Raw genomic sequence first — 16,407 nt, 5'->3', positions numbered from 1 at the left:
TAACACGGAATAAACTCCATATATGAATAAAAAATTCTGGTCCCAATTAGGCTTAATCTTTGTAAAATTTACCTCTATATAAGAATAAACTCCATATAAAAATAATTTTATATGGTCCGAATAATATTCTGAACCAGAGGTTTTACTGGAGTAAATTAGTAATCGTAATTTTGTTCTTATTAAGACATCGTTTACATACGGCATAGCTTCTTTTCTTTCTCTCTTCTTCTTCACTCATTGAATGCTATCTCCTTTTCAAAATGATTAATGAGTACGAAAATTGAGCGAACTTGGGAACTGGATTCTAAGAATGCACTTGAAAGCAAAATATATGCACCACAAAAATACTGAAATGCCCAGCTGTAAGGCTTGCGTCTCCTCCTTATTGCTATATTGTGAATTATCTTGTTGGCTGGAAAGGCTTTAAGTTTTTATATTAGAAGAAACATTCTGTTCCGAATTGCCCAAGAATCCAAGATATAGCGTAACTGACCAGATTTCGGATGTAATCTCTTTTGACAAGGTTTGTAATATAGGCAGCTTTTGCTGATCAAAAATAAATAAATAACAACATCAACCAGTGTTCTACTGAAGTTGTTTTTAAATATCATAAACAGCATATAAAACCCGCAATTGTATGCTTTAGCAATTTTGTTATCCATATAGGTAACTTGGGTGTAGATTTGATTCGGTAATACAGCTGGACAAAACTCCAAACCAATTCCCAGCATGGATATGATTCCATCCTATTCAACAACAAAATAAGGAATTGTCTGCTCGTCAAAATTCACAGCCCCGACTGTAATAAGGGCTATTCACAAATTACAAGATGCATATGTTACCGTGAAAAGAATAAGGAGATCAGATAAGACAACTGAATTGCAGAGGAGAGTGAATAGATGACATCTTACTTATTGCAGCAAAATCACTTCTGAATAATTCATACAAAACTGATTGTATCAAGATATATGTCGGGTGGTGGAGGTGCCGTCATCGCTTAACCCATTGGAAGCTCTTTCTTGCCTTTGCCATTCCTGGTTTCTTCCTTTCAACTACACGCGAGTCCCTCGTCAAGAAACTCTCTGGAATATGATATACGAAACATTAGCCAACAGCAAAGAAAAGATCGAGAAAACAGGATAAATGACCGGTCCGGAACTAGTTGGAATGCTCCAAATATCATACAACGGAAAAACAAATACCTTACACCTGCAGTCGGGTTACAAGGTTCTACCAGAGAAAAAAAAAATCCATCCAACTAATTTTGTTGTTTTAATCTGAAAAAATTGCGAGGAAAATGATGAAGTCCAGTTCAGCAACTTTACCAGTTTTAAGGTATGGACGTAGACCAGGCTCCCAGTTTTGCAAGGCTCTACTGATACCCAACTGTATGGCTCCAACTTGACCTGTTTTCCCAAAAACATTTTTTTAAAGATCTTAAAAATAAAGAGAAGAGAAAAGCAAATAATGATGTATGAATGTTAACATAGAGGGTTTTAAGGGCATTCATATTCTACCAATTCTAAATCACACGATGTTTAACCAGCTTATGTTGCAAACAACAATTCACGCATACTTTTTCACCAACTCATGTAACAAAATTGACATCTGTGAGACATTTCAGTAGTCAAATTACATTTTTATGACAATTGTTAATATAGCATCAAATATGGATCAATTGGCTGAACTTTTGATGCAGCTACTGCACTAAATCGTGTTTGTATATCTTTAAATTCCAACAAATGAAAGCTTATCTGTAGGTAGAGACACCAGGGTCTCTTAAGTTGTGTACTCGAAGAATGATCACATCACACGATAGTATACAACTTATGTCGATGGAAAAGATTAAGGGGTATATACCTCCATATAAGTTTTCACTTGTGAAGTTCGAAAATGTGCATACACAGTTTAGTGATCACATACACCTGTTTAACAGTAAAACTCGGGTTGGCTTAGGACATTAAGGTCCCGTTTGATTTGACAACTAGTATATGAAATGCAACATTTGTTAACAATAAGAAAACCCCAACATCTTTTTCAGACTTCTCCAAGACAAACTAAAATCAGCAAATGCAGATTTCTTGTAGATTAAAGAGTTAAACATCATCAATTTTATCTTGAAAATCAGAAATAAAATCATTACCTGAGAGACCACCGCCTTGCACGGTACATTTGACATCCCAGAGGCCCAGGGTCTTTGTCTCAGAAAATGGTCTAAGGATAGCCGCACGATGATCAAGAATAGGAAAATAAACGTCAAATGATTTGTCATTGATACTAAACCTTCCATCCCCAGGTTGGACCCAGACACGTGCTATACTGCACTTCCTTCTTCCAGTACCATAAGCCCTTACCTTGTCATCAACCTGCCTCACTCGTGCTTTGGCAACTTCCTCTTGTTTTCTGCGCTCTATCTCAGCGTTTGTGGATTTACTTGCACTTTTCTCATTCTTCGGGATATCTTTTAACTCACTTAAAGGGTGCAACCCCTCAACACCTTTCAAGTCCTTCAGAAGAATCATACTTTCTATCATTTCTTCAGTTCTACCCGATGCAGCAATTAGGTCACCAAAAACACGATCTGGTCCTACAAAATGATAATAGAGAACATGATCCCTTCGTTAGTAGTTTCAAACTTGAGAACCTTTCCACAGTAAAACCCAGCTGGAAATTACTAACCAAAATATTAAAAAGATACAACAACTAGCATAAGAAAGTTTGAGATATATGACATGATATTTTCAAAAATAGGACATTGCCATATTTTGTCCTGATATCTTACTTACCTACTAACTAATGAGTCTACATTATATACTTTCCATGAATCCTATAACACCAGAATCGCACTGAGCCACTGACAGTGTCTGAATATTAACAGAATAAAAGTATCTACAGGTCCAGTGACTTGGGAGAAAAGATTGTTGATGTTTTCAGTTCTTAACCATTCTCAACAGGTTTATGCAGCAGGGTAGGTCGCAAATAGCTTAAGCTTCCTTTCCGGATATATCTTACAGGCTAAAACTGTATGTCCATAACTAATTTGAAAACAAATAATCAACACCCCACTATGTTTTCTGTTGACACCATGATCAGTGTTGGTTTAGGATGTGAGAATTAGTAACCCAAGAGATGACCCTAGTATCATTTCTAAATTTGTTCCTAATACTTAGAATGGTAGTACAGTATGGGATCTATAATAGCTCACTAGTATAGATTGAGGCTTATCCTGCCAATTAAAATGGACCTAATCAACAAAAATAAGTACCAGCAATACCATCTTTTGCTAACAAGATGATATCCGTATCATTAGACCTAACTCATATCACAAGAACCTTGTTTCAATTAGTTATAGATGCACATACCATGTTCTTGCTTAATGTTTTTGGAAGGCGAGTGAGTTCATCAACGATATGAACAAGCTCTAACCCTAAGCGGGAATTAAACAGTTCTAAATTACACAACCCACATTCTTGCCTAGCTCACATTTGCAATAACCTAAACATTCATCATGATCAAATACACGAGCTATTGTCTGCTAATGTAATTCACAGAAATAAGATACAAACACTGAAATTCATCATAAAAATTAAAACTTAATAGATAATTATAGAACAAACTTATGCAGCAGTAACTTGAAAGTGCTGAATTCATTAAAAAGAAAAAAACATCTATTTACTGCTAAGAGTTACTGAATTCATAGATAATTTATTTATCTCGTCTGTAATTCAGCAATCCCAAAGTTTCTTTTTGATCAGTTTTCAAAGTGAAGTACATGAGCAAACTAACTACAGGGGTTGCATCATGGGGCATTGCACCATTAACAAATTTAATAGGTGGTGAATCTGTAGTCTTTGTTGAACATTAACTTCAACAAGAACAGTCCAAGCTTTCAGCAGATTAAGCTAAGTATCATCTTACCTGTTTAATTCATTCCTAACCTGGGTTGATTACAATGTCCTAACTTAATTTTTAGGCCCTAAATTGCTTCCAATCTACCATAGCATAATAACCATTACTAGCTGATGCACCTAGAGAAACTCAAGTTATACTCAAATCCATATGTCTCTTAGCAATATCCTAATGTTCAACTGCTAATCTTTGACTTGTCTAGCTGCAACTATAACTTAAAAATTCTAACTATGAGTGCTTCCTCTATAAGATTAGAGTACTGCACCTTTGACAAAACAAACAATTCTAATTTTCGATATTTTTCTCAACCAAAACTAACTACTCATCAGTCTATCCATAATGAGATGTTTCACTCCACACATTATGACAATTTGAACCTAAAACAACAAGAAAACAACATCAATTAAACATGCGGCGCGAAAAGATTAAAACTTACCATTCAATTGTTGAAGAAGATTTTTCTTCTCAATCTCAAGAAGCGCATTAGCTGCCGCCTGCTCATTCTCATCCATCTCCTTACCATCATCTAATAATTGTAATTGCTCTTGGTTCCTCACTTCTTCTAATCCCAAATCAAACACATCTTTTTCATCTTCAACAAAACTCCAAGCGTTATTACCACCACCAGTACTACTAGTCTTTGCGTTTGATTCATATTCATTATTAATAATATCTCCAAAGAAATCAGAAGAAGAATCCTTTTTACCCCACGAATTTTCATCATCATCTAACAATCCACCACTTAATAATGAATCTTCATGAAGACTGTTACTGTTAGTTCTACTTCTAACATTCTTCTTATTCTTCTTTGATCTAATAAAATCATTATTATTTCCTCCAGTTCCTGAAGAATCCTTACCCCAAGATTCATTAATATTACTAAAAAACGAATCTCCATCTCCATCATTATTATCATCAGTACCAAGTTTCCATAAATTTGAGACTAAATTAGGGTCTGTTTGATCATTTCGATTATTACTGGAGAAATATCGAGAAAAGAAGAAGGGATTTAAATTAGGGTTTTGAGAAATGGGATTAGAAGAAGTGGAAATAAATGAATTAGGATTCGATGATGATGAAATTAGGGTAACAAAACGTAGATGAGAAGAAGAATTAGTATAAGATCGAGAAATGAATCGAGAGAGCATTGCTTTTGGGTTCAGGGTTCGTAGTAAGTGAAGAAGAATTCACTTTCAGTTATTTCCAGTTAAGAGTCTGAATATTTGAAGTAGGCTTTAAGTTTTAAAAGAGCTTGGCTGTGTATGAAATCTCTTGCGCACCGCAGTCAATGTTCGCGTTGCCACAATGTAGCTATGGCTATTGGACGCTGCTGATGCATATATGCAGCATGCGAAACTGAGTTTCCAGACCCATATAGCCAAGACCTATAGTGGTCGGAGTTTATTTTTTTTATTTATTTTTAACCTTGGCTTAGCACATTTAGAGTTTCCAGCTATGCCAAGATGCACCATAGTGTTCGCTCTTATTCTAAGTTTATTGACGAGTTTTCGGATGATAGGAATCAGAGTCAATTTGCAATACCACCGTTTACGTTTATTGTGGGCTCTGCCAATGGCTGGCTAGGTGTGCAATATGTCAAATATACATGCATAGGAAGCAAGTTGCATAGATGTTGTAAATTGAAGTTTGCGTCATTGCTGTACAATTATAAATAGTCCATTGATTAAACATGAATAAATATCATTAAAATCCTTATCGAACTTTAAAAAACATAAGAAAATCTAAAAACAGTACAAATCTAATACCCCGACAGAACTTATAACCAAAGCCTAATGCATAAGAAACATGACAGTGGCACCTGATAAACCGACAAAAAGACTGTTGGAAAGAAATTTAGATGCAGAAGATGTAGTTGTGGGTGGACTAAATATCATAGATGAAGGTGGGGGGCGATTGAAAGGGGTTTGAAACGAAGGAGTTGGAAATGAAGGGGTTCTGGGAAATGAAGGTGTAGGATTTGAAGTGCAAGGATCTGAATAACAACTAGATCGCCTCTTGGCTGCTTGTCCGATAGAAGTAGAAACTTGAATGGCAACCTTCTGACCAATCTTGCAGTGACCAGGGAAACCGCAGATGAAATAGTAGTGAGTATCATCGCCCTTTATCTGAACTGAGTCATTCCCTGTAGTGTAGGTAGCTAATGGAGATGTTGTGGTACACGATTCATAATCTTGAGATGTCACTTGCAAGACATTATGGTATTTTGGATTGTAGACAAAACCTATAACACACACAACAAGCATATGTGTTAAGAGAAGATTATATACAACATTGAAATTACAGTTTAACAATAATAATCAAAAGCCGAAAACTTACGGATTGTGTCTCCAACGTGAATAGATTTAGAGGAAGACCACTTATTGTAATCGATATTACCCATGGTGGTCCAACCAGAAGTGTCACCAACATCATAAGTTGCAGCCATTGATGAAGAAACATTAAAAGCTGCAACCATAACAACAATAAAAACTAAAGCTGTGCTAGCAAAACCCATCCTAAGCAAGCTAGGTAACACTAGAGAAAGAAAGAGGGTGCTAATGTGTGTTGTATATGTGAATGGTTGCGGGAGGCTAAGCTTATATATCTAAAAAACCTAAGGAATTGTATTGGCAAGTTCTTTGGTTGATAAGGTATGAAAATCAAAAAAATTCATTGTTTTGCTTCAAGAAAATCACTGAGTTTGATTATTTACTATTTACTTTGAAATTTTCCTAAATTATGGGATACCACTTTACATAATGAGCTTATGTACCCTTAATGGAACTTGACGTTTTAATGAATTCATGTCCACATTTCTGCTTAGTTATTTTTGCAAGATTTTTCTATTATGGGTGATTTTTCTAATAAAAGAAAGAAAAATTCTTTCCTTTTTAAGTCTTTTTTAGGCAACTGAGATCATAATAATGCTCAATCACAAAGAAACCTATAAATCCCTTTGTTAATATATTCACAGCTCTAATATTGTCATGTCTAAAAAGCTTATTTATTTGAAATATGATGATGACAGTTTTACTTTGTATTTTTCTCTTGTTTGCTTCCGTATCCAAGTACTCTCTTGCACAAGTTGATGCCACTTCTCTCCAAGTAAATTGGTATCAAGATACTTGCCCTGATGCAGAAAGGATCATCTATGCATGGGTGCAGAAAGTTTTGACTGATGAACCGCGGATGGCTGCTTCACTTCTTCGCCTCCATTTTCATGACTGCTTTGTCAATGTAAGTTCATCCATTCTCATAAATTTACTTATTTTCATTACATATTTGTCCATGAATAGTCTGCATGTGTATGTATAGCGAGTTCTTGGAGAGTTAAAAACTAAAGTGTTTGTACGTATGTATATATGTTTGTTGCAGGGTTGCGATGCTTCTGTTTTATTAGATGATACAGATACATTCACTGGCGAAAAGAATGCAGATCCTAATATCAACTCTCTGAGAGGGTTTGAGGTGATTGATGCAATAAAAAGTGACCTTGAGTTTGTGTGTCCTGGGATAGTTTCATGTGCTGATATTCTAGCAACTGTGGCGCGCGACTCTGTCGTTCTGGTAACTTATTTTATTAGTGTACATGTGTATAACGCTGGAATTGATACCATCGCAGTTTGCTTTGAACACTAACAATGTGTGTTTTAATGGCAGTCTAATGGACCAGGGTGGGATGTTCAGATGGGAAGAAAAGATAGCTTGACTGCTAGCTTTAACGACACAAATAACAACCTTCCATTCCCAAAAGAAGACTTGAACACCCTCATCAACAAATTCCAAAAAGCTGGCCTTGACATAGTGGACATGGTTGCTCTCTCAGGTGATATGTTTTTTCCCTTGCCGTGCATCTAAATCGTCAGATTCTTCATTCTAACGTAAAACTCTGTGCAATCATCTGTTTACAGGTGCACACACAATTGGTCAAGCTAGGTGCTCTACTTTCAACGCTACTCTGCAGGCTCGCAGTAGCTCTGCTGAGCCAGGCGACCAAGATTTTCTAGCGTCGCTAGCACAGTTTTGCTCCAGCTCTCCAGATAGCGACAATCCTCTAGCACCTTTCGACCTGGTGACCCCAGCAACATTTGATAATCAGTACTTTATTAACCTGCTATCAGGTGAAGCTGTCCTACCATCTGATCATGCCCTTGTAGCAGGAAACAGTCCTACACTCGAAATTGTCGAAGTATATGCACGCGACCAACAGTCTTTTTTCACGGATTTCACAAGATCAATGCTTAGAATGGGAAGCTTGAATCCACTTACTGGAGAAAACGGTCAGATCCGCCGCAACTGCAGGGTCATTAACTAATACTAGTATCTTTTAGTTTAGAACTTATTGTAGATACTCATACTGGTGTACTTTAATCTGGTTGTGTCGAGAACATCAGCTCAAAATTGTTCACATTTTTGTGTATGCAGATTGCAGAAGCTAGTTTATGCTGATTTTTTTTAATGATTTTCACTCTTATTTCTTTTCTTGTCAGCCTAAATTCGTGTTATCCAGATCATGGTCTGTTTTCTATTTGTTATGGTTAAGAAAGTGTTATCCAGATCATGGTCTGTTTTCTATTTGTTATGGTTAAGAAAATCTGCTGCCATGGTGCTGAATTTCATCGCCAGTGATAGTGTATCCTACAAATAGAAACCTATTTCGAGGCATACTCATTTTTTTGAGGCATACTCCCACTATTAAGTGATCTAGTTAAAATTTGCACAAATTTTAAGACAAGTAAGGAAAAAGAGATTTTTAAGCATTTTTTACAATTATATCCTTATGGATAATAATTAATGAAATTTTGAAATGATTTATCTCTCAAACTACACCACGGATGTTCGCAAACTTTATACCATTGAAAAGCATTTTAAAACACCTACGTAACGAATATAAACATGCCTATCAAATTATGCATATTTCTTATATTTCTTATAATCAATTAAAAGTGTAATTTTAGAAATATCTCCTTGTTTAGTGATATAGGTCACTTAATGATGGGACAAAATTAAAAACCAAATAGTCACTTAATGGTGGGACGGAGGGAGTATTTAGTGTGGGTTTATAAGGGGTGTTAAAGGTAGTGTAATTACCTATATATCCATAAATAATTTCAATTTGTCATAGTTCTCTTATCCTCAAAAACATAAAATTAAAAATCAAAATAAACTTTAAACTTAAACATCTAGGACTCCAATTCAATAAAGAAATTAATCAAACGAAGGAAACACGAATCGAAGTGAGCGATGTTGGAATGCGAAATCCAAATCTCAATTGCTCTTAGATGTATTTTAGAATGTATGTGTAACAAATCCATCTTGTTTTTGATTGATTTTATTTTGTTTGATCGGTAGAATATGATTTCAAAGATGAAATTAGGGTTTTCAGAAGATCAGTTCGGCTGATCTTGCAGTATCAATTTTGAGCCGAACTTAGTGTATGATTTAGAGAAACACTATGTTCGGCTAATGCGACTTTACAATATTTTCAGTCGAACCTCAATTTTCCAGCCGAACCTCAATTTTTCAAGCCGAACCTAGTGGATGATTCAGTTTCTGAGTGAAGTTCGGCTGATAACTTTTGAGCCGAACCTCTGTTTTTTTGAAATTATACCTAGGTTCGGCTGACAAGTTATCAGCCGAACCTAGGTATAATTTCAAAAAAACAGAGGTTCGGCTCAAAAGTTATCAGCCGAACTGTTCATCTGGTCAGCCGTCAGCATATCTGGGTTTTAAAAATTCAATTTTTTGGCAGATTCAACTTATAAAAGGAAATTAAACCTCGATAGAAGTTTACCTCTGATTTGAATCACACATTTTGGTCACTTCTAATCACTAAAATCTCAAAAGTCAAAACCCAAGCTTTTTTTCTTCACTTCTTCTTCTTCCTCTCAAAAATCCCAACTCTCTCACATAAATTTGATTTTTCTACTAATTCACCACTAATAATTTAATGTTTAATCAATCCTTAAAATTCATAATTAATCAATTCTAATCATAATCATTTACACTAATTATATAAGGGTAGTTATGCCATTATCAAAAATGATGGATGAGGGGTGATGTTGTTTTTTATTTAGTGACCCTATTTTCACATTATCTAGTATGCCTTAAAAAAATTTAGTATACCTCAAAATAGGTTTCTACAAATATCATATTCACAAACTTTGGGTTCAACTTAACCAAATAAGCCCATAAACAAATCCGCGCGAAAATTACCGCCCAGATGAGAAAAATTAGACTGAAATACCTAAACTATCCTCACCACGTATTTTAATTTTCTTAAAGAGCCCCTCAGTGAGTAACCAACCCCACTAGTTCACTACACTTGCACGTTCAGAGGTCTCTCCATTTCTCTTTAGGGTTTCATACAAAATCCCAAAATCTTAAACCACTTGGGAAAAAAAAACAGAAAAGATATTCTCTATCAGATTTGCGGGTAAGTCATGTTCGATTTTTTCTTCATTTTTTTTATTTGAATCTAGGGTTTTTAAATGAAAAAATCCCAGTAAAAATTGTGCAAGATTAGGTGTTTTTTTTGTTGATTATGTGTTTGTGATTTGCAGAGATGGAGAGATATTTCAAAAGGAAGCCGGAATCCGATTTATCGACGCCACCGAAAAAGGATTCCAAGAAAACATGTGCTGAACTCAATTCGGAAGACCTTCCTGCTGCTGCTGATCCGGTATTACTAGTTCCCGAACAAAGAAAAGAGCCGGTATTACTAGTTCCTCTTTCAGAATACGATCCTACCATGTTGCAGATCATCAAACAACAAGCTCGAGAAATACTTGTTTGGAGTTTAATCCTGCAGATCTTCCTACTGATCCCGCTCTAAGAATTCCAATTTCAGAATATGATCCTGATATTCGAGATCAAGTTAGAAGAGCTTATTTGAAAAAGGGTCCTTGTCAGCCTCTAGGAGGTTGACAAGGAGGTTTAATCCTAATTTTAAAAGGAGGTTTAATTCTAAAAGGAGGTTTAATCCTAAAAGGAAACCATAATTTTCCTTTTAAGAATTTTGGGAAGAACTACTCCAACTCTAGGAGGTTTAATCCTGCTTGGTTTAGTGAACATTCTAATTGGTTGGAGTATAGCATTAAAAAGATGCTGCATTTTGTTTGTGTTGTTATCTATTTAAACCGAACAATGCTAAACAAGCAGGTGGCGATGTCTTTGTTGATGAAGGGTTTTCTAATTGGAAAAAGAAAGAAAGGTTGCAGAAGCATGTTGGAGGCGAAAATAGTGCTCACAATCAAGCTTGGAGCGATTGTGAAGCTTTGTTAGATGAATACCGACCAATTTTGGATGATGTGTCTCTTGATACGCTGCGTTTGCTACTTCGTCAAGGGCTTCCGATTCATGGTCAGCTTGAGAATGAAGGTAATGATGGAAATTTCCTTGAATTGTTACAGTTACTTTATAACAGTCACGAAGATGCAAAACCAGTCAGATTGGAAACTGCTCTCGAGAATTCAAAATCGATAACCGCTGATGTTCAGAAGGACATCGTAAGTGTTATTTCAGATGAAATTGTCCGTAGAATTACTAGAGATATTGGTGACAGACTGTTTTCCATTCTTCTGGATGACCGTAACATACATTCAGAGGATAAGATAAACGTTGTATTTCGTTATGTGGATAAGGGTAGTGTAGTTGAGCGGTTTGTGCTTATTGATCATGTTGCCAAGATTACTGCTTCATTTCTCAAGACTTCTGTGGATAAATTCTTTTCGAAGTATGGATTGTGCATGTCTAGGTTGCGAGGTCAAGGGTATGATGGAGAGAGTAACTGTCGAGGTGAGCTTCATGGTCTTAAATCTCTTATTCTGAAGGAAAATGAGTGTGCCTATTACATTCATTGCTTTGCTAATAAACTTCAGTCAATTCTTGTTTCTGTGGGAACGGAACAATTTGAAGTTTACAATTTGTTCAAATCCGTTGCAAAATTGGTGGATATTGTAGGAGCAGTAGCTAAACGTTATGCTAATCTTCAAGAGAGAGATGTTGTTTTAGCTTTTGAGGAACTCAAGAATAGTGGTTTTTTATATGAAATGAAGATAAAAGCGTTCGCATTCGTAGGAGATTCAAATCTGGAAACTACTCTTATATGGTCTAGTGTTGCATGTGAGGATTCTCACTACAACACCTTAAGCAGCTTAATTACCATGTTTGCATCTGTAATAGATGTTCTTGATGTTATCGAAAGGGATGGATACAGTGGTGATGACAAGTTTAGTGCGTCAGGTGTCTTGGATACTATCTTTTCATTTCCTATTGTTTTCAGTCTACATTTGATGAAAACTATACTAGGAATCACAAGTGATTTGTCGAAAGCATTACAGAGGAGAGATCAAGATCTTGTGAATGCCATGAAACTAGTTAAAGTATGCAAGGAACAACTTCAAATGATGAGGGATAATGGTTGGGATTCTCTATTCAAGGAAGTTTGTTCTTTCTGTGACGAACATCAAATGGAAACTCCAAATATGGACAATGTAGTTCCCAGACAGGTGCGGTATCGAAGAAGCGATGAAACTCAAGAGATCACGAACATGCATTATTATCACGTTGAGTTATTCCAAGGTGTCTTGAACATGATACTGCAAGAGCTGAATAATCGATTCACTGAGACGGACACTGAGTTGCTTCTTTGCATCGTGTGTTTGAGTCCAAGTGATTCGTTCTCTGCATTCAACAAACAGCAATTGATTCGCCTTGCTCAGTTTTATCCTGTAGACTTCTCTGCTGCTGAAATCATGACACTTGCAGATCAACTTGAAAGCTATATATCTGATGTGCGCTCCGATGTTCGGTTTTCAGAACTGAACGGGATTGCTGATCTTGCACAGAAAATGGTTGAAACAGATAAAGACAAGGTTTACAATCTAGTGTACTTGCTTCTGACATTGGCACTAATCCTCCCAGTTGCAACTGCCAAGGAACAGAGGGTATTTTCTTCTATTAACCGTGGGAAGGTAAGGGTAGACACTGGTCTAGAAGATGAATGGATGAGTGATCGTTTGATCCCATACATTGAGAGTGATATTCTTAATAGCCTTGACAATGAGACTATTGTGCGCCGAGTTGAAAATCTGAAACTCAGTAAAAGGGATATTGTAGCTTTAAATTGACATGAATTGATATCGAGTTTTTTGTTATTTTCATTGCTTATCTTGTGTCCTTGCTATTAACTGCCTTGGGTGACTACCTGTAATCCTTGATCTATTTTCTGTTGAAATTATGGGTTAAATCCAAGAATCAATGAGCAGGACTACCATCAACTCGATCACTCCAACATGTCCATGGACAATTGGCTGGGAGCAGTTCTTCGTGATAACTTTTTTTTTTTAGTAATCCAGCCCAACCATATCCAGTGACCCTTCAATCGCGCGTTCTAAATTAAGTTGATGCTCTACTAACATATCTGAAAGGATCAGAGGAGTTAATTAGGATATGTTATGTCCTAATTGCGCTGCCAATTATATCCCTGAAAAATTAGGCTGCGTAACGAGTTATGCCTGAAAAGATAGTATGCATAACCAATTATGTATTGATTCATATAATAATTTCATATAATTATGGGTGTCACGGTATACAAAATTAATTGTGGGCCTGAGAAGGAGATTTTATTTTTTTTGGGTCTCTCCCTAACTTCCCCATTTTCAATCCAGGTCGAAAACGTCCGAATAAATTTAGCCTCTTTCGCAAGCCTGTCCGCGACATTAACAAAAGCACACAAAAGAAAAAGAGATAAACTCCTTGGGCCTTGGTTGCTCTCGACCAACAGCTACATTTTTACGATTTGAGAGAAAGTGATATAATAGGTAGTTGCTGACGATCGTATCATCGTACAGGTGCAGGACAAAACAAAAGCCAAAAAAATCCGCCAAAAAAGAAGCAGAAGCAAAAATAGGTTCCACCGAGATCAGCAATCCCGTTCAGAGTCTGATGTCCTAACCGCTGGACCATGGAACCATACCTGATGGGTCCATTTTACTGGGGTTATACCATAAGTGGTTTTCCCATATTTCATACTAACATTTCACGTAGTCTTTCGACTCCACGTACCAGTTTCGAATGATGGAATATTTTTATTTTTTTAGAAAAACGTTAGTTATATTAATTTAACCGATTTGAAAATCGGATTCATTACGGAGTTTGCTAAGTTCATCGTACAATTATCAAAATCCAAATTCCTCCCCCAATTTTTGACTAAAACTCCTATCATTATAATCTTTTCATCCAAACTATAGTTCCAAGAGAACAAATCCATATCAATTGGCCAACTTAGTTTTGTTTGAAACAAGGCAAAACTATTTTGCATCATACACAGAGTAAGAATGGAATCTTAAAGAGATCCAGCCGGGGCTTTTTACTAACTTCCACATCAACAGGCCAAACATGTTTCGTTTGATACAAAACACAACTCTTTTGCATCACTGCACAAAGCAGCAATGGGATCTTAAGAAGATCCAACCAAGTTTTATGTTACAATTTCTAAATCTGAAACTAGGGTAATCAAAACAGTAACTAAAGTAACAAAGGTCTTCTGGATAGGTAGAAATCAATTGTAAACGGTTTAAGTCGACATGGGAGTCTTGGTAAACATTGTTGTTGCAGTTGATGGAGTTGTTGATGATCTTGATCTTGGTATTGTTCTTGATGCTTTTGTTGCTGTATATGATGTTGTACTCTTTGATTCTATAGATTTTGGTCTTGAAGATAAAACTAAAACCCTTACCCTTCTCTTGATCGGCGTCAATAAAAGAAGATCAAGCACCCACAAATTAGAGATCAAAGAAAACCCTAAGTAAATAGATAAAAGCATAATTAGATCTGAAAATAACTAAAAAAGACTATAAACTTCAAACTGAAACTTGAAAAAAAAGGAGATGATGATGAACAGAGTTAGGAATGATCTATGAAGGTTTGGATCTGCTCAGACCCGCTCCAAGGAGCTGATCTGGGTAGAAGAAATTTTTTAGGCTTGAGAGCTCTCAATCAGAGAATGTTTTAGGAGAGAGAGAAAGTTTTATTATGAACGCAGTTTATTTTGTATCTCATTCCGAGAGGAATCAGATATTGATAAGTTTATAACCAAAAATAGAATCTAAATAAAGTATGAGAATAATTTAAGAAAATTGCTCTATCAAAGTTACCTTGAATAATCTAAGAAAATTTCTCTATCAAAGTTATCATGAATAATCACTTTTTATTATGTAAATTTCAAGTTGATAATTTATTATGTAAATACCATTATCTTGTTTGCGCATGGGTAATCAATGGTTCTAGTTTCGTCATTCACCGCGTATTCTTGATAGTTATGTTAGAGCACTGCTCGGTCGAACTCGCAAGCGTTGTTATCTCAAGCTTGTTTGTCAAGTTTAGTTTTCAAAACTATAAGTATTTATTTCTAGTCTACTTATAGCTAAGTCTCAGATTAGGATAGAAAGTGTAGTTGGGTATTAGACTTCACGGCGTTCATCAATTGAAGACAAAGAACTACTAAGGAGCTTTTGGAACTTCATCAACAAAAGGTATGTGGAGACTTGAACTCATTTATCACTCAAAAATATATCTACTCTATCTCCTATTTGAGACAAAAGTCGTATAGCTATATAGACTTCCATTATACACATTTGATATTTCGAGTTGAGTTTAACTCGCTTACATATTTCTTGAAATGTGTGTTAGTAAGCTTTCGCTTTAACCAAGTTCATCTTATATTCTTGACGAAAGTCAAAAGATGATCATGTGAAAATCGCCTTGTGACATCTTACATGATTTGTGTGAGATAGTCATTTGATGTAGACTCGGAATGTTTCGTATTGATCATTTGATCACTTGAAAATTGCTTTGAAGCTAATAGTTTGTGTGAGACAGCTATTGTCGTCTTCTAAGAATGTTTCAATGATTGAAATGGGAGTTTATAACACTTAACCATGATTGGATTATGTGCACAGTATGCTCACTTGCATATGTGTTGATCCAAGACCGGAATACGGTATGCATACCCGTATGCGTACTGGCGAGGTCAGGTAAAGTCCGGGAGATAAATATGCGTACATGTACGCGTACTGGCGAAGCCAGTTGAAGTCCGGGTACTATAGTATGCATACCTATACACGTACGAATTCAACTGAAGTTTGGAAGTGTACGACATTATGCGTACCCGTTTGCATACTGGCGAACACAGTCCAAGTCCGGCTACTTAGGTATGTGTACCTGTTTGCATACTTGAGTGGGTTATGTTCTAAAATAGGTTTCTTCATGAACTAATATATTTATATAATAAGGAATGCAATCTTTTGCAAACCGTGGATATAACGTTCATGAATTGATTGAGTGAATCTAAATCGATTTTGCTTCAATTGTGTCTTGTATACTTCTATGAGAATATAAACAATTGAAAAACTCCAAACTAGTTTCATTTGAGTCAACTGAACTAGTTATGGATAAGATGAATATGGTTGATATGAAAGTGTTCATATGGCTAAC

At 35.9% G+C, this 16,407-nt stretch overlaps 5 protein-coding genes across 6 annotated transcripts; 3 read left to right on the top strand and 2 right to left on the bottom strand.

The window, feature by feature from the left end:
- Positions 1 to 408: 408 nt before the first annotated feature.
- LOC113299605 (30S ribosomal protein S9, mitochondrial-like) lies at positions 409 to 5,128 on the bottom strand. 2 transcript variants are annotated; one of them, XR_003335131.1, is made up of 5 exons: positions 4,346 to 5,128; positions 2,144 to 2,587; positions 1,326 to 1,406; positions 912 to 1,082; positions 409 to 746 (listed from the first exon to the last, which is right to left on the bottom strand). XR_003335131.1 is itself a non-coding variant. In XM_026548659.1 (4 exons), the coding sequence occupies exons 1-4, from the start codon at positions 5,055 to 5,057 to the stop codon at positions 991 to 993; spliced, it is 1,329 nt and encodes a 442-aa protein (XP_026404444.1). In that variant the 5' UTR covers positions 5,058 to 5,128; the 3' UTR covers positions 622 to 990. The 2 variants fall into 2 exon arrangements, 1 of the variants encoding a protein (XP_026404444.1); XM_026548659.1 differs by having other exon boundaries at positions 622 to 1,082.
- Positions 5,129 to 5,699: 571 nt separating this feature from the next.
- Positions 5,700 to 6,424, bottom strand: LOC113295974 (mavicyanin-like). Its single transcript, XM_026544298.1, has 2 exons — positions 6,247 to 6,424; positions 5,700 to 6,151 (listed from the first exon to the last, which is right to left on the bottom strand). The coding sequence occupies exons 1-2, from the start codon at positions 6,422 to 6,424 to the stop codon at positions 5,700 to 5,702; spliced, it is 630 nt and encodes a 209-aa protein (XP_026400083.1).
- A 500-nt stretch (positions 6,425 to 6,924) lies between these two features.
- On the top strand, positions 6,925 to 8,224 carry LOC113295973 (peroxidase 40-like). Its single transcript, XM_026544297.1, has 4 exons — positions 6,925 to 7,146; positions 7,285 to 7,476; positions 7,570 to 7,735; positions 7,821 to 8,224. Exons 1-4 carry the CDS (start codon positions 6,925 to 6,927, stop codon positions 8,222 to 8,224), a joined length of 984 nt encoding a protein of 327 aa, XP_026400082.1.
- Positions 8,225 to 10,223: 1,999 nt separating this feature from the next.
- LOC113299604 lies at positions 10,224 to 13,073 on the top strand. The gene is made up of 2 exons (XM_026548657.1): positions 10,224 to 10,345; positions 10,473 to 13,073. Exon 2 carries the CDS (start codon positions 11,658 to 11,660, stop codon positions 13,038 to 13,040), a length of 1,383 nt encoding a protein of 460 aa, XP_026404442.1. The 5' UTR covers positions 10,224 to 10,345; positions 10,473 to 11,657; the 3' UTR covers positions 13,041 to 13,073.
- Positions 10,475 to 11,632, top strand: LOC113295972. The gene is made up of 4 exons (XM_026544296.1): positions 10,475 to 10,624; positions 10,708 to 10,831; positions 11,071 to 11,553; positions 11,598 to 11,632. The coding sequence occupies exons 1-4, from the start codon at positions 10,475 to 10,477 to the stop codon at positions 11,630 to 11,632; spliced, it is 792 nt and encodes a 263-aa protein (XP_026400081.1).
- Positions 13,074 to 16,407: the final 3,334 nt, after the last annotated feature.

This window comes from Papaver somniferum, chromosome 7 (assembly GCF_003573695.1).
Source record: "Papaver somniferum cultivar HN1 chromosome 7, ASM357369v1, whole genome shotgun sequence".
Lineage (NCBI taxonomy): Eukaryota > Viridiplantae > Streptophyta > Magnoliopsida > Ranunculales > Papaveraceae > Papaver > Papaver somniferum.
This window is presented reverse-complemented; position numbering and strand designations above follow the sequence as displayed.

Bases quoted from the DNA above. Each gene is read 5' to 3' on its own strand.
- LOC113295972 (XM_026544296.1), top strand. From the start codon at position 10,475: ATGGAGAGATATTTCAAAAGGAAGCCGGAATCCGATTTATCGACGCCA. The intron at 10,625-10,707 runs GTATTACTAGTT...ACTTGTTTGGAG, and splicing joins CCGAACAAAGAAAAGAGCCG to TTTAATCCTGCAGATCTTCC. The intron at 11,554-11,597 runs GTAGTGTAGTTG...CATGTTGCCAAG, and splicing joins ATTTCGTTATGTGGATAAGG to ATTACTGCTTCATTTCTCAA.
- LOC113299605 (XM_026548659.1), bottom strand. From the start codon at position 5,057: ATGCTCTCTCGATTCATTTCTCGATCTTATACTAATTCTTCTTCTCAT. The intron at 2,588-4,345 runs GTAAGTTTTAAT...ATCATTTTGTAG, and splicing joins TCTTCTTCAACAATTGAATG to GACCAGATCGTGTTTTTGGT. The intron at 1,407-2,143 runs GTAATGATTTTA...TTGGGAAAACAG, and splicing joins GCAAGGCGGTGGTCTCTCAG to GTCAAGTTGGAGCCATACAG.
- LOC113295974 (XM_026544298.1), bottom strand. From the start codon at position 6,424: ATGGGTTTTGCTAGCACAGCTTTAGTTTTTATTGTTGTTATGGTTGCA. The intron at 6,152-6,246 runs GTAAGTTTTCGG...TGTGTGTTATAG, and splicing joins TCACGTTGGAGACACAATCC to GTTTTGTCTACAATCCAAAA.
- LOC113295973 (XM_026544297.1), top strand. From the start codon at position 6,925: ATGATGATGACAGTTTTACTTTGTATTTTTCTCTTGTTTGCTTCCGTA. The intron at 7,147-7,284 runs GTAAGTTCATCC...TGTTTGTTGCAG, and splicing joins TTCATGACTGCTTTGTCAAT to GGTTGCGATGCTTCTGTTTT. The intron at 7,477-7,569 runs GTAACTTATTTT...TTTTAATGGCAG, and splicing joins CGCGCGACTCTGTCGTTCTG to TCTAATGGACCAGGGTGGGA.
- LOC113299604 (XM_026548657.1), top strand. From the start codon at position 11,658: ATGTCTAGGTTGCGAGGTCAAGGGTATGATGGAGAGAGTAACTGTCGA.